This window comes from Salminus brasiliensis, chromosome 12 (genome assembly GCF_030463535.1).
Source record: "Salminus brasiliensis chromosome 12, fSalBra1.hap2, whole genome shotgun sequence".
NCBI classification, from domain to species: domain Eukaryota; kingdom Metazoa; phylum Chordata; class Actinopteri; order Characiformes; family Bryconidae; genus Salminus; species Salminus brasiliensis.
In genome coordinates, this window is record NC_132889.1 from 32,997,602 (window position 1) to 33,019,479 (window position 21,878).

A 21,878-nucleotide genomic window follows, 5' to 3' on the forward strand; every position below is an offset into this window, starting at 1 on the left:
AAATACCTCGAGGCCTGGTTGTCTTGCGGTAATGGCGATATGGCAGGCCTTAAAGGTGCCTGTACGGATTTCTTGTTGTTCTTTGATAAATAAACAGTATGTGACTTTAGTTGGGTTGGGAAATGCTTATTTACCACCCTGTTATTTTGCCTCAAAATGCAACATGCTACTTTTTTAACACTGTAAAAAAACACTGTAATTATTCCAGAGTCTTACCGGATGGTGCTGCTGTCCTCTCATTGTGTCCTCTCAGTATGACTTCCTGTAAACAAGCTGAAGAGATTGTAGCCAGTTAGCTTTTAGCTTCACCCCCACTTACTCTCCCAGATTTACCTTTCTCCAGTCTTATCAGTAAACCAATATGCCAGTACCGTTCCTTCTGATGTGTCTTTATCTTCAGTTTGGGTTAACTGAGGTAGTCCAGTTTGCTTTTGAGGGAGCAGACTATAGAGAGAAGAGGATCCCGTTTGGTCTCCCTGGATTTGCTTCATCTTGTGCCGAGCTTAAGCTTCCCCTCTGTGGACATTGGCACAGGAAAAGCTGTGATGGTGAGTCCTGGTTCACAAATAAACGCCTACCCAGCCCTCACATTGGCTGTTAAGCGCCTCCCTAATGAGGCCCACCTGGTGTGCTCCAGGAGGGCTTTAAAAAGGGCTCAGTTGGTCCAGATGAAAGCGATGTGAAATGAGTAAGCTAAGCTCATTGACACTATGGTGCTCTTATTGGGCTGTGGGATGTTCATTTTGGTGTTTAGTGATGGGGCCATGTAAATACAGACACTTTTTTAAGTTCATCCAGTCTGTGTCTGTGTGTTTTTCTGTGTAAGCCAAGTGCTAAGACACTATTGCCACGCCCCCTGCTGTTAGAGCTGCAAAATGGGGACCAACTCCATATTAGGGCCTATGGATTAAAGACGGTAAAAAGTTACTGTAGGTATAATGTGTAGGTGTCCGGATACTTATTGTCCATATTGTGTAGGTTGAATAGATATCTGGAGGATTGGTCTGATCTGGTCAAACGTATGAAAGGATTCCTTGCAGAACGGTTAAGGACAGGAACAAAGGTTGTTAGGATGTCTGTTAATGGTGTGAAGACAGACTGGGGGACTGTGTGTCTGTAGCTAAAAGCCTTGAGGCTTCAGATGTTCTCCATTAAAGCTGTCGCTCATTAGCGGAGCCACTCGTTTCAAAATGCCACTGATTTCCCCAGGCCATGTAATGCTTACAGTGCTCACAGCTCACTGATCACTACAGACACCGTTCAATTAGCCATGAGCCTCTCAAAGGCAGTGAACAACAAAGACGAGTGAGATATGGCTTGCTTTCAGGTCACTAATAACACAGTTACTAAATTCCAGTGTGATTCTCGAGGTACGCCATTGGATGGCATTGTGGGACTGACGAGCAAAGCAACCAGTTAAATCCCTGTGTTTAGTTTTGGCCTGTGATTTGCCATTGTCATGCAAAAACCTTGTATCTCCTAAGTGGCCTTTTATAGGAGATGGAAAAACTCTTTTTTGATTTGGAGATTTTGGATTTTGCTTTTGTATTGGTCCATTTTTCATTTCACTGTCAAATTCACAGCAAGTCAAAAAGTGACAAATGGAGATACAATGATTTTGCATTGCAGGGATGAAACGCTACATGGTCAAAAATATTGGGACACATGCTTATTCATTCTTTTTTTCGAAATCAAGGGCTTTAAAAAAGAGCTTATCCTGCTTTCATTGGAGTAACTGTCTCTACTGTCCAGTGAAGAAGCCTTTTTGTTAGATCTTGAAGCTTTGCTGTGAGGATTTGTCTGCAACAAGACCTTTGGTCAGGAGTGACATCAGAATGTTGGATTATCACAACCCTACCTCATCCCCAACTCTCCAAATCATTCCAAAAGTACTGGATGGAGCACCATTCATCATTCCAGAGAACACAGTTCTTCCACTGCTGCACAGCTCAATGCTGGGGGGTTTTATACCCCTCTAGCCCACGCCTGACATTAGGCGGCATAGTGCCAATAGGTTCATGGAGTCCAGGGAGCCCTATTCTATTGGCCGTACCTCTCTGTAGGGACTAGACAAGCTGTGAGTGTGTGTGTGTGTGCATTTGCACATCCATATCAGTAATGGATGCAACCTAAAGTGGCTAAATGCATTCATTAGGAGGTGTGTCCACAAACATTTGGACATATAATTGATTTACAAGGAAACAAAGTGTTGGCATTATAGTTTTCTCCATTTCAGGACATCTGACAGCTCAGTTTTCCATGATTTGGCCTAAACCTGATGTATCTAGACAAGGGCCAACAGCGAGCTTACGAAAAAAGAGCATAGGATACGCAAGGTCTGTGAAATGTTGTCTCGGCTGTCTAAAAGTTCCAAAATACATGAAATGAATGCCTGATAGTTATTGAGCCCAGAGGCTGAGGTTGCTATGATTCATCCAAAACCTGTTTGACTTGGAAAAAGGAATAATATACAGACTATCGGTAAGGAAAAGCACCAAACTGTCCAGGCCTGTTGCCTTGACTCCACACACACTCACAGCTAAAGTCATTTCACACCACTTACTGGCACCATGAGAGTGAAATTAAATAGAGGCCGATCCATTTCCCTCTGATTTCACCCAGCCCCGACAGACTTCAGAATGCATGTGGAAGCTGCCTGCAGCACTATTCCACTCATATAGATCTTCTCTGAATGCTAAAAATCAAGACCAGTGATCTGAATGCTAGAGCATACTGGGCAGTATTTTATACCAAGCATATACAGCTTTCCAGTGCTATGCACTCTATTGTTCATTTATAGTCTCTGTACTATATCCTCGCCTGAGCTCATTAACGCTCTTGTCACTGAATGCAATAAAATCCCCACAGCAAAGCTCTAAATATCGAGTAGAAAGCCTTCCCTGGACAGTGGAGGCAATCAGTCCAACAAAAACAGGATAAGCTCTTTTTGAATACCCTTGATATCAGAAGAAACAATGAATGAACAGGTGTCCCAATACTTTTGTCCATATACTGGATGTAATACATTTTAGGCCTTTACACTGGTAGGCTGCTATTATGGGAATATATATGTCTGTTGCATGTGTATACTGTACATCAATGGTCTCCAACCCTGGTCCTGGGCATCTATTGTCCTGAAGGTTTCACATCCAACCCAGATATTACCTCAAGTACTTCTGACAGCAGTAATTAGCTGGATCAGGTGGGTGGATTAGGATTGGAGAACACACTAAACTCCTCACAGACAGTGAGCGAAGCAAGGTTCAAACCCACTACTCTAGGCCCTTGGAGCTGTCCTGCACCACCGAGCCTCCCTGAGAAAATTCCCTTTGCTTTTTTACTTATGAAGAATGCAGTGGACCTACCTAGTGGACCTACTAACAGTAAACAAGAAATTCAAGAGTCTCTCATGCATGACGTGTGTATCACACGATCAGGAGATATCTAAAATCCAATCGGGTTGCTGTGTCACTTTAGCGTGCTGAAATCTTTCACAGCTACAAAATATCTGTGATGGATAGCAATTCAACGAGATGAGTGCGATAATGGCAATAATTCCATTAAACTGCTCTTGTTTACTGTCACAGTAGAGCAGCACTTTCAGATGTTCTGATGGAGATGCCATCAGAATCATCCAGTTGTTTCCTTTCAATCTGTTTCACTTCTTTCTAAACAGTTTTAGTGTTTTCAGGCCTTTAACCCTTCAACAGGCATTGTAACCGTATGGTAGACCTTGTTTCCTGGTCAGATTGCTGTAATAAAACCTGTGCATGTTGTGAAACAATGTTCTACACCACCTAACAGTTTTATTTTTGTTGAATGGCAGAAACATGACAATAAAATGTAGCTCTATGTCCCCCGAAAAGCCTATGTGACCGCTCGGTTGAGTTGCCCAGTTAGGGTAAAAAAAAAAAAATGGACGCTAGCATTTAGTTCAGAATGAACACTGCACAAGATCATATCTCCAATTTCATTTCTAGACTGAACGACTGCATGTTTTACCTTCACATTGAGATCTTTAAAGCCATGGTAGGGCTAGCACTACTTATAAGTGTCTCATTTCAGGGGCTACATTATGTTTGTGCCACAGCATTTCTGTTCCTGCCCTTACCTGACCTCATCCCTTATTAAAGAACACTATGCACTAAATAGCTAAAGCTACGAATCTGGATAGGTAGGAAGCTATAAACATCATAAACATTTTAAGCTAACATATATATTATAGCTCAGCGGTTAGAGCGCCGGGATATCGATAACAGCGTTGTGGGTTCGATTCCCGGGCTCGGCAAGCTGCCACTGTTGGGCCCTTGGGCAAGACTCTTTACCCTCTCTGCTCCCCGGGTGCTGGAGTTGGCTGCCCACTGCTCTGGGGGTGTGTGTGTACTCATTGCCCCTAATGTGTGTGTGTGATCACTACCAGATGGGTTAAATGCGGAGGACACATTTCGCTGTTCTGTGACAAATACGTGCACCTTTAAATTTAAAAAATGAGGTTGCAACTGAAAGGATGGACATGTTTGTCTATATTACATTTAGCACAGTAAACTGGATTATATTCCTTCCTTATACTTCTATTGTATTACAGAGACTATTCTCTCTACAATTCATACCTAGAACTACCCTAACTGGGCTTCCTGTAGCTGCTGCCCGCATCAGATTCAAAACCTTGGCGCTGGCCTACAATGCCAAGAAAGGACCAGCCCCTCCATACTTGATGGCCCGCCCTCGCTCAAAATCCGCGGAAGACGAGCGTCCAGGCTTTTTACTGTCCTGCACCAAAGTGGTGAAACGAGCTTCCCCTGGGTGTCCGAACAGCAGAGTCCAACGCTCGCTGTCTTCAAACCCAGACTGAAGACCCTCCTCTTCTGAGAGTACTTGGGCGAATAGTAGAGTACTATGGTCACCTTATTGACTTGTGTTTAGTAGAGTCTAAACTTAGAGGTATCTTTTAACTATTAGTCTATTTAAACTAGCTGAGGTTTTCTTGGGTAAATAGTAAAGCACTTTTGTAAGTCGCTCTGGATAAGAGCGTCTGCTAAATGCCTTAAATGTAAATGTAATGTAAATGGGCAAGTCAACCGGCTGGATGACTTGCAGCATTTTCGCTCTCTGAACTGGTGATCTGAAAAGAAAAAAAAAACAACAGAAAAAAGTTGCTAAATGGGGATACAGGAACGCTTTCTGTCTCACTCTTTCTCACCCACACACACCACCATACCCCATGAGCATGAATTAGTGCAATGAAGAAAGAGCACAGTACACAAGCAAGGAAAAAGGAACATTTCGATTTAATCACATTAAAAACACAGATGCATATCACGTAATGAAAAGCAGTCCTGCAGTAAACCATAAAAATAAAAAAAGTCAAATCAATATATAAATAGTGCCATTTCTACAATTCTCTGAAAGATTCTTGTAGCAGTGGGTTGAGAAGGAGCAGAGAGGACAGCACAAAGAGAGAGAGAGAAGGGAGAGAGAGAGAGAGAGAGAGACAGACAGACAGACAGACAGACCACACCAGACCATCAGAACCTTCACTCTTTGTCCCTGATGGGGTCATATGTAATATAGCTTAGGCCTTTATAACGGTACACTCTAAAAAATACAGGTCTTTTAAATGGTTCTTTGCGGATGCCTTTTGTGTACCTAAAGAACCATGTTTGTAAGAGAAAGCCATGAGTGTAAAGAACCCTGACTTCAAGGTTGAAAGGTTCTTTACTAATTCTGATGGTGCACGTATCTGTCACTGTACTATATACAGCAAAACGTGTCCACTGCATTTTACCCATTTGTGGTAGTGAACACACACACAGTAGCGAACTAGGGGCAGTGAGCACACACACATACACACCCAAAGCATTGGGCAGACAACTCCAGCGCTCGAGGAGCAGAGAGGGTGAAGGGCCTTGCTCAAGGGCCCAACAGTGGCAGCTGGCCGAGCCCAGATATCGAACCCACAACCCTGTCAGCAATAGTCCGGAGCTGTAACTGCTGAGCCACCACTGCCCCCTAGTGCTTCTGAGTTTTCTCCAACAAAAACCCTAAATCTTTAGGGAACCAAAAGTGGTTCTTATATGGCATCACTCAAAGAACCATTGGTAGCACCTATATCTGTTTATTCATAATAATAGCCATGTATCTACTGTATATCAGTGGTCTCCAACCCTGCTCCTGGAAACCCACCTTTCTGAAGGTTTCACCTCCAACCCAAATCTAACACATCCCATTCAGACCAATCCATCTAGTCCATCTGATCCATTCCTGCTTTCAGAGGTGCTTGATCTGGGGTTAAACCTGAAGTCTACTGGACGTTAGCTCTCCAGAAGCAGGGTTGGAGACCACTGGTATATATTCACAAAGTTGCCAGTTTATTAGGTACTCACGTATCACGGTCATATTAGCAGATTCATCTACCATATATACCGTCATAGGTTTACATTTACAGAATGCTCTTAGCTCTTCTGTTATCCCCAGTTACCCCACCCATGAAAGGAGGCCACTGTTGGACCACTGTTGACCGTTTTCTACTATTCTACTATTGTGGTGGACCATCCTCAGGATAGCCAGGAGCAAGGATTCCCATACTGTCACGGCATATAGGTACATACTGGTGGTCAACATAGTAATGTTCTATGTGACACACTACCTCTAGACAGTCTGAGGATGGACCACCACCCAATAATATCTGGAATGCTATGGACCTATTGATGGACAAGCTACAGAAAGGGGCTGGCAATAACAACATTGATTTGAAATGACCAAATGACACCTTAAGTAAACGGTGAAGCCTAGTTTCAAACTGTATGGTTTGCGTTGCTATGGGCCAGACCCAGATTCATCTTAGAGCCCAGCCTATAAGGAATAGTGAGTTAAGTTAGGCCTAATCTATGAACATGAAACTGGCCAACAACTGGACATAACTGAACACTGAACTGGTTTCTCGGTGTTCCACATCCAGACTTTGTAGAAAGGGCCATCTTAGAGCCACATGTGTTGAAAGCACTGAACCTGTCCATTCATTGGTTGGTTGAAGAGGTATACAAATGCAAAAATGTACAATGGCTGTGATTGAAACGTTCTGAGTGCTTTTTAACCCCCCCACCCCCGAACGCCAAGAGTTGAATTTGATCATGACAAAGCAAACTCATCAGAGCACACCAGATTAAGAAACACTTATCCTCCACAGAGCATTTAATCAACAAACCCACGATCGCGCCCCAAAACGAAAGAGACAGGATTCACACAAATCTACACCCGCCATGTTCTACCTTCGACCACATTAACACCCCAATATGCCTCTCTCCGCTGCCACGACCAGACAGCACCACGCAGTCATTACTCCACTTCATTTTAGCCACATTAGCACCGTTCTTCCTCTCAATCATGGCTGCTAGATTCGCCTTCAACGAGGAGTTCTGCATCACCCAATTGTGATTGTGATTCTGGAGAGGAGGGAGGGGGGGTGTAAATAGTAAACATGCCCTCGGAATTAGGCTGAGGATGAAGGAAAATCATAATAATGCAAGTCCTAATGAAATAAAAACATATTAGCATGGAAATTTACCACGCTATGTTCTCGCAGAGCCCGAGGTGCATGTCTGGAGATGGCAGAGACCTGGAGGGCTCGAGCGAGGCCTAGAAAAACGAGGACCTCATTCGATTCAATTAAATTCATTTGTTTTCTTTTTCATGAGCCCCCTGCAGCTGTGCAATGCATGCAGACGGTTTCCATGGTGACAGGCCAGAGGACGGGGTCCCGCAGAAGAGAACTGAAGAGCTGGAGAACGCCAGGACTGTGCTAATGAGAGCTTAAGTTTAACCTTTGCTGCGAAAACATTTGTTGGAGAATCATCTCAATCTTGGTGGATGTAGGTCAGATGGTGCATTGAACTGCTTGTCCAAAATTGCTGCCCAGTCAGCTTGTGAACGAGCCGACTTCAGAGCCAGCAATTAAAATGATTCAAGTTTAATAATCCAAAAACATGTGGTTTTTATTACTTGTCAGGAAAAATCTGATGATGTAGCATCATTTCTATGTCCGACAAACAAAAGTAGGCTCTGAAGTTGGAGAAACCAGCAGGTGGATTAGGAGTGTAATAACTAGCATCTGAAAGGACATATCAACGCTGTCACGCAAAAAGCTTATCTCCATTTTTGTCATAATCTGAATCTGGCATTTGTTCTTTACATGGTCTCAAAATTACACAATAAATAGACCAATAGAAATGCTCCAAAATTACATTTTGGTCTAAAATATTTTCCATTGACTTCCATTTAAACTTCAAAAGTTTTCTCCTTCTCCTGTAAAGCTGCCATTTTGGAGCTACAAAAGGTTTCATGTGACAGCAATGGCATACAGCCAAGTGACAATCCTAAAATATCATCACATGACCTTAAGGTAGCTCTGCCACAGTTGATGTCAAAGTATGATGGTGTCCTCCTTCCTCACCTCTCATTAAAATCAGACTTGTTCGGTCTCTTTCTCATTGCAGATTCAGTACTTTGACGTCAGCTGTGTTGAGAGCTACCTGTAGGTCCTGTGATGACATCTTGACCTTGGGCTGGACTTGCTAGGACAGCCTACATTTACATTTAAGGCATTTAGCAGACGCTCTTATCCAGAGCGACTTACAAAAGTGCTTTACTGTTTACCCAAGAAAAAACGCTAGTTTGAATAGACTAATAATTGAGTAAAGTCCCTCTACTAAACACAAGTCAATAAGGAGACCACTCTACTATTCGCCCAAGTATTTTAAGGCGGGTCGAGCCGAGCCGTACTTGAAGCTCAAAGGGCTCTTGGTGCGGATCGGCTTTCGACCATTGCCATCAAGTATGGAGGGGATGGTCCTTTCTTGGCTTTGTAGGGCAGAGTCAAGGTTGGCAGTTGCTTTAAATGTTCACTATTTGGGAATTATTTTGCAGACGGTGGAACGTCTGGTTTCAAATTGTGTTCTGAGATCTTCACACGTGTCCGGATATTTTAAAAACACAAAACATGTTTTGTCTGCTTTTGGCCTTCCGTCCACACAGAAACGCCAGTCTGGCCCTTAAAAACAGAACTTTTCCAAAGCGCTCTGCAAGATGGAGGTTTTTCAAAACTCTGTTTTCAGTGTTATCGTGTGGACAGGGAAAACGAAGCCTTATGAAAACACTGACGTCACAACCCATGCATGATTCTGGCTGAATCTCATTAACCTCCTCACTCCCTAGATAATGAACTACATAAGTCCTAAATCTACAACCAGGCTATTTTCTGTCCAAACAGCCGAGTCACTTGCTGTCTTCAAACGCAGACTGAAGACACTCTCTTCCGAAAGTACTTGGGTGAAGAGTAGAGTACTATGGTCTCCATATTGACTTGTGTTTAGTAGAGTCTAAACTTAGAGGTATCTGTAAAATTTTAGTCTAACTAGCTGAGGTTCTTCTTGAGTAAATAGCAAAGCACTTTTGTAAGTCGCTCTGGAGAAGGCCATAAATGTAAATGTACAAACTCTACACTCAGATAGCTCCAGAGTTCAGTACATATGAATAAATGAAAATTCTGTTCTATTACAAATATAAATGCCCTATTTAGAATCCCTAATTTCGTGCCTTGCATGGTACACTACATAGGGAACAGTGTGTAATTTGGCTTTGTGGTGCTTTGATGTCCCTCTTTATGAGGCCCTTTTATCTCCCTAAATACTATACAGGGCTAGCACGCTCATGCAAGCCTTTTCGCCTTTCTGTGTGACGCAAATATTTTCATAAACAGAGGGAGGGAATATCTTTTAAATATCTGGATATTTAAAAATATCCAGATACATCTACACCCTTTTTTCTGAAGACTTCAGAAAGCTCTTTGGATCTGGCCATGGTGATCTTCACCGCTTACTTCAACCATCAAGAGCAAACCAGACTAAATTTCTGAGGTTGAAATAAGACAGACTCCTCCAGAATCCTCTCTAACCATGTTCTGATCATCTGCAGCTGATCTGATTCTACACATTTGAAGTGATAATAAATGTGGGTGATTTTAAAATTCAATTTCTATTAATTATATGTTACAGATGGCTTTTAAAGACATTTCTTCAGTTGTATGTGTTTACTTACATTACCTCCATCTCCTAATATTGCTTAAATGACGATCAAATGTTCATATGGTTAAACCCAAAAGGTTTTTAAGAATTCTACCAATTTTCTTCACATGATGTAAGGTAGTGCTTGAGAAAAGCCTTTCTGAGCCCTTTTAGTGTGTATGTCACGTTCTTTAGGCTACTTGTCTGGATGGCAACTTCCCTAAAGTGGTTTGCTAGAGGGACGGCAACTACAATGCTAATGGCTATCGTTCCATGCCATTAGCATCCCATTAAGCTTGTATCTTATATCCTTATATCCTCTGGATAATACACATGTGGAAGCAGGGAGAATAACTCCACGTTCTCTATAGCCTCTACAGAATCTATACTCTCCTCTTTTGTAATTCTGAACACAACATACAACATTTTAAGCAAGATCCGTAGCCTAAAGGCTACATGTAGAAAAGCTGTACTTATTTAAGTGGAGTTTTTCAAGAACACGATTTTAGGAAGTGGAGCATGTCTAAAGATCCTCCTCCTTCCAACCTAATGTCCTAGAAATTCCACCTCTACCTTGTTGCACCACCCCATCACCTTCCTTTAACTCTGCCAATTCTCCTAGTCCTACAATCTTAAAACTAAAGGTGCTACAGAAAGTCGTTTGAGTGATGCCATAGAAACCAAGTCTTCGAACCTGGACCTTGAATCCAGTTTCCAGCCCTAGATTTTGGACGTTAAGGGAACTGTTCATGTAATTGGTTGGCCATGTTGTGTCAAACCTACCAAAACATTACAAAGTCCAGGACTGAAAACTGTATTCAAGGTCCAGATTTCCAGACCCCTGCCATGGAAGACCCACTTTGGTTCAATGAGGAGCCATTTCTGTAATGGTATATGGACAAAAGTAATGGGACACCTGCTCATTGTTTCTTCAAAAATCAAGGGTATATTTAAAAAAGTGGAGCTGTCTACTGTCCAGGGAAGAAGGCTTTCTAGTAGATGTGAGGATTTGATTGCACTTAGCAACCAGAGCAGTAGTGAGGTCAGGATGTTGGATAATCACTACCCCACCTCATCCCAAAGGTTTTGGATGGAGCGCCACCATTGCAGAGAACACAGCTCCACTGCTCCACAGCTCCAATGGGGAGGGGGGGCTTTATACCCCTCTACACCACACCTTGTTTTAGGCATGCTTCCACCAGGTTCATGCGCATCTGCTCTAGGCCTATTCTGTTGGGAATACTTCTCTACAGGGACTGGATAAGCTGTAAATGTGTACATGGGTGCAGCTTAAAGAAGTGTCCACAAACATGTGGACATATAGTGTACATCTCTTTTAGAAAATAGTTCCTTATGTGGCCAAAAGTGGTTCTTCTAAGGCAGAGGTCCAGCTCCACTTATCAGAGGAGGGTCTGGCTTTCCACCACAATGCAGAAGCCATCCGAACTCCAGCCTAATGATCTCCTAGTCCTCCCCTCTCGCGTACAGTCTCCTCCCATATAATCATATACTGATGGCATGGTCTGAACTTATAGCATATAACTATTAACAATTCACCCTTAAAAATAGAGGTTTGGAAAAAAGGTTTGGGGGTCAGCGCCACTGAAGAACCACTTTCATTAGTCTTTCAGTAGAAGGTTCTTGAAGGACCACTTTTGTAAATGTGAAATCAACCCTTTTAAACCCCTTTTTTAACCACGTTATCCCCTAATTTTAACCTACACCTCTAAGCCCAAGCCAAGAACCTTTAGGGAACATTGTGGTCTTGCTTTTGCGAGTGTATTGTCTACGTTGATGAAGTCAAACACACAGTAATAAAACATCTCCAATGATGAGATTGCTCAAAAAGACATGTATCTGAAATGTGGCAAAAATAATTGATTGTCTGGCTAAACAACATAAAAATAAACCCCTAAGCGACCCCTAAGAACTAGTTATGGGAACTCCTCCCATAAGATGACCACAACCTATGGCTTAGTCTCTCAGGTCCGGCGATATTTCCTTCTTCTGCTATTTCCTCCTTCTTCGTCTTCCCTCGTAAAATCAGTTTGGTAAAAGAAGGTGCCTGGTGGTGAGACCCTCGTTATCCAGTCACAAGGTGAAGTCATGATGGTGGAAATGTCAGCGGGGTTACTATGGGTTCCTAAGGGTTCCTGTTTGGGTTCAGTTTAAAAAGAAAAGAACAAGTGAAAGCAGGAAGAGAAAGAAAAGGAAAGCAAATGAAGGGAAAGGAAAAGGATGGGCGCTGCTTCTAGGTTCAGGACGTATCCCCTGGTGACATCTCATGGGCCAGTCGGATGCAGAGACACACACAGCGAACGAGCGGCACGATGGAAGCGCTCTTGGCGAGAGAGAAAACGAGAGCATCACATCCCGAGAAACCGACACATGCAAAGTCAGAAGAGGTTCACCATGTTTTCTCTGGTATTTCTTCATGTTTTTTGGCAGTAGACTTCAAAACGGCGGCGGAGCAAAGAGAAAGAGAGAGAGAGAGACATTTACACACTGAAGTCCTACGCGAGTGCACATTCACACACACTTGTTTTGTGTTTGGAACTGTCTCAGACGAGTCCTGCCTCAGTTTCGGCTTTGGGAACTGTGTGCGTGTATGAGTGAGTGTTTGTGTGTGTGTGTGTGTGTGTTTGTGAAAAGAGTTCAGCATCCTCCTCGCTTTACGCTGCGTGTCTGAGAGCTGCCTCCGCGCTTGTTTTATGGGTTTTGTGCAAGATGGTCATGTAAAAGTTCGAACGGCAAGAAGAAGAGAGAGCGAGTCTTTTTTGACGTTCCCTCTTTTCGTGTTTGCTCCTCTTCCCCAGACTTTTGTCCAGTCAGCAGACGGTCAGGGAGAGAGAGGAGATGTAGTTTCGCCCCCCGGTGGTGCGGAGGGGAGGTGCACTCAGCAGGCGATCTCCTCCAGCGTTCCCAGAGTGGTCTGTAGAGGAACGCTGACCGTGTGGCTGATCGTCTCTGAGTGATTCACTACTGGATCACAGGTGCTCTGGGAGAGGAAGATACAGGTGTTAATGCACAAATAGACTGTAACCCAATCACATTTAATTTCTCACTGTAGTTTCACAACCTTCATTTGTTGTTGTTCATTGTTGGTCAACCACATTACATTTCTGACTGTAGCTTAAAAACATTCTGTTTCTGACTGTAACCCAACCACATTTAATTTGTGACTGTAGCTTAACAACATTTGTTTTCTGACTGTAGATCAACAACATTCGTTTTCTGACTGTAGCTTAACAACATTTTGTTCCTGACTGTAACCCAATCACATTTCATTTCTGACTGTAGCTTCACAACCTTCTGTTTTTGACTGTAACCCAATCACATTTCATTTCTCACTGTAGTTTCACAACCTTCATTTCTGATTGTAGGTCAACCACATAAAATTTCTGACTGTAGCTTAAAAACATTCTGTTTCTGACTGTAACCCAATCACATTTAATTTCTGACTGTAGCTTAACAACATTCGTTTTCTGACTGTTACCCAGCCACATTTAATTTGTGACTGTAGCTTAACAACATTCGTTTTCTGACTGTAACCCAGCCACATTTAATTTGTGACTGTAGCTTAACAACATTCGTTTTCTGACTGTAACCCAGCCACATTTAATTTGTGACTGTAGCTTAACAACATTCGTTTTCTGACTGTAACCCAGCCACATTTAATTTGTGACTGTAGCTTAACAACATTCGTTTTCTGACTGTAGATCAACCACATTTAATTTCTGACTGTAGCTTAAAAACATTCTGTTTCCGACCGTAACCCAATCACATTTAATTTCTGACTGTAGCTTAAGAACATTCATTTTCTGACTGTAGATCAACAACATTTGATTTTTGACTGTAGCTTTACAAAATTATGTTTCTGACTGTAGCTCAACCAAATATATATATATTTTTACTGTAGTTCAACAACATAAAATTTTGACTGTAGTGCAACAAAATGTTGTTTCTGACTGTAGCTCAACCACATTTGGTTTTTGATTGTAGTCCAACAAAACTGACTGCTGCTAGAGCTGGGCAGTTAGGTATTATTTTCTAATATGAGTTCGCTCCACTGAACATACACTTTATTCACAGTCAAGGTAAAATATTCAGTTAATCATGTCTAGTCTGTCTAAACTTGGCTGTCAGATAAAATTCTGTCCAAACCCAAAACATTTTGAACTGCTATGCCACTTCCATCATCATCTTGCAGAAAACATACAACAAGGCAGCTCTAATAAAAATCGATCAAATCCAGTCCAGATTCTGAGCTACTAATCACAGGTTTGGATAAAGGAGTAGGCTGTGGCCAAAATCTTGAACTCATGATGGTGGAATATCATTACCCTTCATTAACCAGATTTATTACACAAAGCAAAAGTGCATTACCACGTCTTCTCCTCGACTCTCTTCCTCCTCGTCTCGACTCAAGAAGTCCAGAAGCCTCTCTTTCACCACCTGTGAGAGCATATAAACACACTGTTACTGCATTCACAAAACCTACTTCTCAGCAGCCTTCAGTTTTGGAAACTCCTAATAATAAAGGTGCTTCAAATGGTTCTTTGAGTTTTGCCATTGAAGAACCACTTTTCGTTCCCAAAAGAACAAGGTTTGCAAAAGTGGTTCTTCTATAGTGTTACTCAAAAAAAGGGCCACCTGAAGCACCTTTATATTTAAGAGTTTAGGTAAAGTAGACGGAGCTGTGTCCTTCAGGAGCTACATGTATAATCATTAAACCACTTTGCCCACCATGCACTTTAAAACCCCACTTCTTTTATTTTGTTTAATTATTTCTCACTCGTGGCTCCTTGAAACAGAGAAGATGTGCAAATGCACACACACCGTTTGTAACGTCCCTGTAGAGAAGTACTGTCAATACAATAGGACTCTCTGGAGCAGATAAACATGAGTCTATGGGCACCGGGTGTGTGCTAGAGAGGTATAGCACTGAGCTGTGGAGCAGTGGAACTGCTGATTCAGGGATGAGGTGGGGTGGTGTCCATCCAACATCCTGACCTCACTAACACTTTTGTTGCTGAATATGATTAACTCCTCCCAGAAATGCTCCAGAATCTAGTAGAAAGTCTTCTTCCTTGGATAGTTTGGTTGCATTTAATAGGCATTCAGCTGTATGTCAGGTGACCATCAACGAGACATCTACGGCATCACTTCTTCTCAAAAGTCTTAAATGGTGTTCTACTCTTTATTAATACATTGGTGTTGAAGAGCTGATGGATCAAACATTGGTGTTGAAGAGCCGATGAACCAAACATTGGTGTTGAAGAGCCGACGGACCAAACATTGGTGTTGAAGAGCTAATGGACTAAACATTGGTGCTGAAGAGCCAATGAACCAAACGTTGGTGTTGAAGAGCCGACGAACCAAACATTGGTGTTGAAGAGCTGATGGACTAAACATTGGTGTTGAAGAGCCGATGGACTAAACATTGGTGTGGAAGAACCGATAGATAAAAAACTGGGGTTGAAGAGCCAATGGATCAAACATTGGTGTTGAGGATCCGATGGACTAAGTATTGGTGTTGAAGAGCCGATAGACTAAACATTGGTGTTGAAGAGCTGATGGATAAACATTGGTGTTGAAGAGCTGATGGACTAAACATTGGTGTTGAAGAGCCGATGGACTAAACATTGGTGTTGAAGAGCTGATGGACAAACAATGGTGTTGAAGAGCTGATGGACTAAACATTGGTGTTGAAGAGCCGATGGACTAAACATTGCTGTTAAAGAGCCGATGGACTAAACATTGGTGTTGAAGAGCCGATGGACAAAACATTGGTGTTGAAGAGCTGATGGATAATAAAACTGGTGTTGAAGAGCTGATGGATAATAAAACTGGTGTTGAAGAGCTGATGTACTAAACATTGGTGTTGAAGAGCTGATGGACTAAACATTGGTGTTGAAGAGCTGATGGATCAAACATTGGTGTTGAAGAGCTGATGGATAATAAAACTGGTGTTGAAGAGCTGATGGACTAAACATTGGTGCTGAAGAGCTGATGGATTAAACATTGGTGTTGAAGAGCTGATGGATAAAAACCTGGTGTTGAAGAGCCGATAGACCAAACATTGGTGTTGAAGAGCCGATGGATAATAAAACTGGTGTTGAAGAGCTGATGGACTAAACATTGGTGTTGAGGATCCGATGGACTGAATATTGGTGTTGAAGAGCCGATGGACCAAACACTGGTGTTAAAGAGCCAATGGAACAAACATTGGTGTTTGAAGAGCCAATGGACCAAATGCAGACTGAATGCTGAAGTTCGCTTCCCTGTTCCACACATCCAACCTGCTCCAGTTCCGCATGCAGCCTTCATGATTACTGGTTTATGGTCTTCATTACTACTGAGGTACCTGTAATGAGCACCATTTTCAGCACTTCCACCACAGATGACCACTTCTCTGAAGGAGCGGTGAGCCAAGAAAGCCATGGGCCATGAACTTGGAGAAGCTCCAGAAATGCTCAGAGGTTCTCTGCCAACATAAACGAAGTCTGCACATCGAGTTCTTTACCAGAAGAATAGGCGCATTCATGTGTGTTCGTGTGTGTGTGTGTGAATTTGGTGGGGTAATATGAGTGCAGTGAGTTGGAGGTTAATGCTGGTCAGAGTCTTCAGACCAAAGAAACCAGCAGCAATAGAGACTTGATGAAAGAGCATCACTCGGCTCCACTCTAGAGCCTGCCTGATTGCATGAGTCCAACATAGTGTGTATGTGTGTGTGTGTGTATGTGTGTGTGTGAAGATCTGAATATTTTAATATTGACAGTGGTTCTTTCAAACACTGCTCTTTTTTATGTGCACAAGGGTATGGGATCCACATATGTTCTGAGAATCTGGCCATTGTGTTTTTCTGAGTGCATTAGAGTGTAAGTGTGTGTGTGTGTGGTTCAGTCTCAGCTGGAGATAGAAAAAGTGCTCTGGACTTACCTCATAGGCATAGTCGAATAGCTCGAGGATTGTCAGAATGCTTGCACCAATGAACAACCCCATCTGCCCGCCGATATCGCCTGCAAAACAAGCAGACAAGGCCATGATGAGCAAGGGCAGAACGAGTACTGGAATAGAAGAGAGAAGTCTGAGGGAGGTCGAGGAGGTAGGCGCTGGGCAAGGCTGATGGAAATGTGCGCAGGGATTGCTGCTGAGTTCTATACCTAGAAGGCCGGCCACTTCATACGCTTTCTTCTGCTCAATGGTCTCGTAATTCAGAGCCTCGAAGAAGACGTCCAGGACCAGGATGTTGTCCCTGCAAACAGAGGAGACAAAAGACCTCATTAAGTCAGTGAATGCATACATGTTAAATACATGTCCGCTTATACACTCTCACCATAATTTGGCGGGAAATCAAATTTACAGTAATATTTATGGACACCCCTTCTAATGAATGCATGCCTCTACTTTAAGTTGCGCCCATTACTGACGCAGATGTACAAATGCAGACACACACACAGCTTGTCTAGTCCCTGTAAAGAAGTACTGCCAATTCTATTGAGCAAATCAACAATTATGCACTCCTGGAGCCACAGATGGCCGAGGCATCACCAGAGATCCAACTCTCAACAATCAGGGCAAACTTGTAGATGGTTGTATGATACACAAAAAAGTATGATCCCAAAAAAATAATAATCAGGAAAGTGTCTTTCCCTGACAGGAAGGTCTACAGAGATATCTGTGCTATGGGCAGATTTAATTGAGTCTGTGCATCTGGAACAGCTGTAAGTGCGTCTGTCTCAGAGTACTCCCAAATGCCACCCACCCCTGTGTCATCAAACACACCAGCTCGAGCTTTGGTTTTAAGCACTAACGAAGAGAGAGGATGTGATGTTCGTCACAACACAAGGAAAATCGGAAATTCCCGCAAAAAAAATCTCGTCTGCCGAAAGCCTGATCTAACAATAGATGTCTTATTTTTATGTTCAGCATCACAGGAACATGGCCTCGGCATTATTAGAAGCAAGCGCTTGTGTGAATTGGGATTTGCTCCCTGATCAGAGACAATTACGAGAGGATATGGGAAACATCCAGGCCTGTCATTTGAACGGAAGCCATTAAAGCACGTTCTGCATGTGGATTAGAAGGCTGTCTTCATTAAGGACACTGTCTGGCTCTCAGATCTGTGAAGGGATCTGCATATTTGCATTGTGTTTAAGATGAGGGGAAGGGGAACTACGACAGGTAAGAATATGCAAGAATTCCCTACTTGAAACGAAGAATTTTCCTCACGTAACGTTTTTCCCTTTTCCGTTGGGGAACATTTTCTGTTGGTGTTAGTGTGAGAAACACTACGGGATATTTGCATACTGTTTCTGCAGCATTCTAGTGTACTGCTTTAGCCTACTGTGTAGTATAGAAGTATTTAAGAAGTAGGGCTCTGAGCAGCTCAGGTCTAATGCGTTACCACTATCCTGAGCCATGCCGCTATGCCATCAGCAGCCAGAGTCTGAAAGAGCACAATTGGCTGTGCTCTCTCCAGGTGGGTAGATGGCGCTCTCCCTCTCCCCTCATCACTCTTAAGTGTCGGTGCGATGTTAGCTGGCGTGGCGGAGCTGGGGACCCGGCCCTTTCCTCCAGTGTCGTTCAGTGTTCTGCTGAGGCCTTTCCCGTCACCAGATGTGGTAGAATGTGAGATTCATAGCATGAAGGTGGAGCTGCAAAATCTGCAGGAATTGCATGACACAATCATGCCAACCTGAACCAGAATCTCAAAGGAATGTTTCCAACAGCTTGTGGAAGCCAGACCCAGAGGAATGTAGGCTGTTCTGAGAGCTGGAACAGTGCAGTAACATCCAACACAGAGAGTGAATGAAGAAGCTTGAATGACAGCACAAAGACATCCGATGCTGATTTGAAACGTATGACTAAAAGAGAGTGGCACTCTGAGGGCTCTTTTGCAAGGCCCAGTACTCCAGTCGTTAAAGTTTTATAGCTTCCGTAATGTCTGGCCACGCCCATTTTTTCCCTCTCAGATGGAAGTCAAGGCTGGGCCACATGCCCAAAGATATAAAGATCCACTCATGCCTTCTAAATTTCAGCCCCTGAACAGACATAAATAGCTGACAGTTGCTGACAGTAAGACAATGTGTCTCTTATGTCTTAAAGAATACGCTGTCTTAACGTGACGTTCGCTTAAAAAAATGTACAAAACTTTGCTTTTACACTTAAGAAAGTCGATCAGCCGAGACACGTCTGTGGTCTGAAGCTCACTTCTTTAGTTTTGAACTGGCGCTACAAGGGACATCTATCCACTGTATGTCCAAAAGTTTGCAGACACCTGTCTAATGACCCTGTTTTTTAAGTTGCAGACACACAAATGTACATACACACATCTACTCTAGTCCTGTCTAGTCCCTGTAGAGAAGTACTGCCAATAGAATATGAATCTGGAGCAGATAAACATGAACCTATTAGCATAGGGCTCTGAGCAGCTCAGGTCTAATGCACTACCACTATCCTGAGCCATGCCGCTATGCCATCAGCAGCCAGAGTCGGAAAGAGCACAACTGGCTGTGCTCTCTCCAGGTGGGTACATTTACATTTAAGGCCTTTAGCAGATGCTCTTATCCAGAGCGACTTACAAAGTGCTTTGCTATTTACCCAAGAAAAACCTCAGCTAGTTTAAATACACTAAAATTCAAAGATACTCTAAGTTTAGACTCTCCTAAACACAAGTCAGTAAGGAGACCACTCTGCTATTCGCCCAAGTACTCTCGGAAGAGGAGGGTCTTCAGTCTGGGTTTGAAGACAGCGAGCGACTCTACCATTCGGACACCCAGGGGAAGCTCGTTCCACCACTTGCAGGACAGAAAAAATCCACTGTATGTCCAAAAGTTTGCAGACACCTGTCTAATGACCCTGTTTTCAAGTTGCACCCATTGCTGACACACAAATGTACATACACACATCTAGTCTAGTCCTGTCTAGTCCCTGTAGAGAAGTACTGCCAATAGAATATGAATCTGGAGCAGATAAACATGAACTTATTGGCATCTTGCCGAATGCCAGGTGTGGGTTAGAGGGCTATACCCCCCCACCACCACCCCCCAGCATTGAACTGGGGAACAGTGGAAGAACTGTGTTCTCTGGAATGATGGTGGTGCTCCATCCAATACATTTTGGTATAAGTTGGGGATGAAGTGGTATGGTGATCATCCAACATCCTGACCTCACTCCATTTAGCAAATGTAGCATATTACTTGTGCGAGAACCAAATTTTCATGGAAGCCATGCCGTGAGGGTCTCGCATATAATGCAACTAATTTAGGTGGTCATTGATATTTTTTAGGTCTAATCTAACATTACATTGCATATTACAGAAGAACTGGCATAGCTAGCTATAGCTTCCAAACTAGCTTTCAGAAGAAAAGCTGATAGTGTTTGTATAGGTCCAAACCTTGATCAGCAAATCAGCAAAGTCCTGTGTCATGTCACCAGTTGTAATTAGAAAGTGTTAGCTAAACCAAATTTCCAAATATTCTACATTTTCTCACTATTTAAACCACATGCTAACACTGTAAGCATTCAATGCCCAATACTGGAGGTCTCTACAGTGCAGACCGTGGAAGTTAAGATGAAATCTGCAAGACTAAAAACTCCCGCACAGAACTGCTTCTTATCTTGTGCTAACCCTCCACAGCATAGGTTTCTCTAGGAAACTGTCTAAAGGTCTAAAAATGAAAGCAATCAATGCCCAGAAGTCGGGGAAAGGCTAAGCGAAGATAGCCCAGTGTTTTCAGCTTGAGGTAATTAAGAAATGGCAGTTCAGAGAGACTGTGGAGGTTCAGATGAATTTCTCATATGCTGGCACATCAAAACCCTCATATGACGGTCAAGAGGTCAAGAGTGGTGCCAACCACTAGAGTGCCAACTAGTTGCCAACTAAGTTTACGGTTTGCCCATCTTATTTTTTGCCACTGCCCAGCCAACATGCTCCTGTGGGGCTCACATGGGTGGAATGTAAGCTAGATGGGTTCCAGGTGTGCATGGGCTCTGAGTGGGGTTCCGCATGCCTTTTTACTGGGACCCAGTTGGGCTTCCCAAATGGGTCAAGCATCACAGCTGTACCTTAATCTCACATGGGTCCTACCTAGGCTCCATGTGCAGTGTACAACCCGGATGGGCCCATGTTTAACCCCTCCTAGTCACCATCACGGACCCTGGTGGACATCCATATGGCCTGATTTTGGAGGAACAGGAGCTTTTTTCTGAGCCCGGAGTTGAGATGTGTGTGAGAGTGAACTTACGTGATGTACTTCTCTGATCTGTTGAATTTCTTCTCCAGGTAGCGCGCCGACGTCTTGCTGGGGATCTTGACCATGGACAGCTCTTTGTTATAGCGTGTCATGTTGCAGGGATTTCTGCAAATGCAGTTACTTCCCTCTACTGCTGACAGGGCAGCTGAGGACAGATAAAATAAGAAAAAGAGCCGAGAGGATAGTAAACAAGGTGAACAGGGAAAATAAGAGAGTCTGTCTGAGAGAGAGAGAGAGAGAGAGAAAGAGAGAGAGAGAGAGAGAGACAGAGAGAGAGAGAGAGAAGCACAGCAAAATACTGGACAAAATAATAATTACCCCATATTAGGCAAAGCCTACTGTCTGTAACTAGATTTTGTATACAGTGAAAGATGAACTGACTGTTTTTGCTTGGTAATTGCTATGCTGTTGCTGCATGGTTGCTATGGTGTTACAAAGTGGTTGCTATGGTGTTGCTAGATGACAGCTATGGTATCCCAGGTGGTTGATATGGTGTTGATTTATGGTAAACAGGGTGAAACTGTTTTTGCTTGGTAATTGCTATGCTGTTGCTGCATGG

At 43.1% G+C, this 21,878-nt stretch overlaps 1 protein-coding gene across 2 annotated transcripts in view; it reads right to left on the reverse strand.

The window, feature by feature from the left end:
• Window positions 1-5,269: 5,269 nt before the first annotated feature.
• Window positions 5,270-21,878, reverse strand: part of asic2 (acid-sensing (proton-gated) ion channel 2) — a 623,897-nt gene continuing 607,288 nt past the window's right edge. For both annotated transcript variants that reach the window (XM_072693188.1, XM_072693186.1), the window contains 5 exons: window positions 21,311-21,464; window positions 17,225-17,316; window positions 17,001-17,080; window positions 14,445-14,513; window positions 5,270-13,056 (listed from right to left, as the gene is read on the reverse strand). In XM_072693188.1, coding sequence (XP_072549289.1) covers window positions 12,955-13,056; window positions 14,445-14,513; window positions 17,001-17,080; window positions 17,225-17,316; window positions 21,311-21,464 — 497 coding nt within the window. In that variant the 3' untranslated portion in view covers window positions 5,270-12,954. The remainder of the gene's footprint in view (window positions 13,057-14,444; window positions 14,514-17,000; window positions 17,081-17,224; window positions 17,317-21,310; window positions 21,465-21,878) is intronic.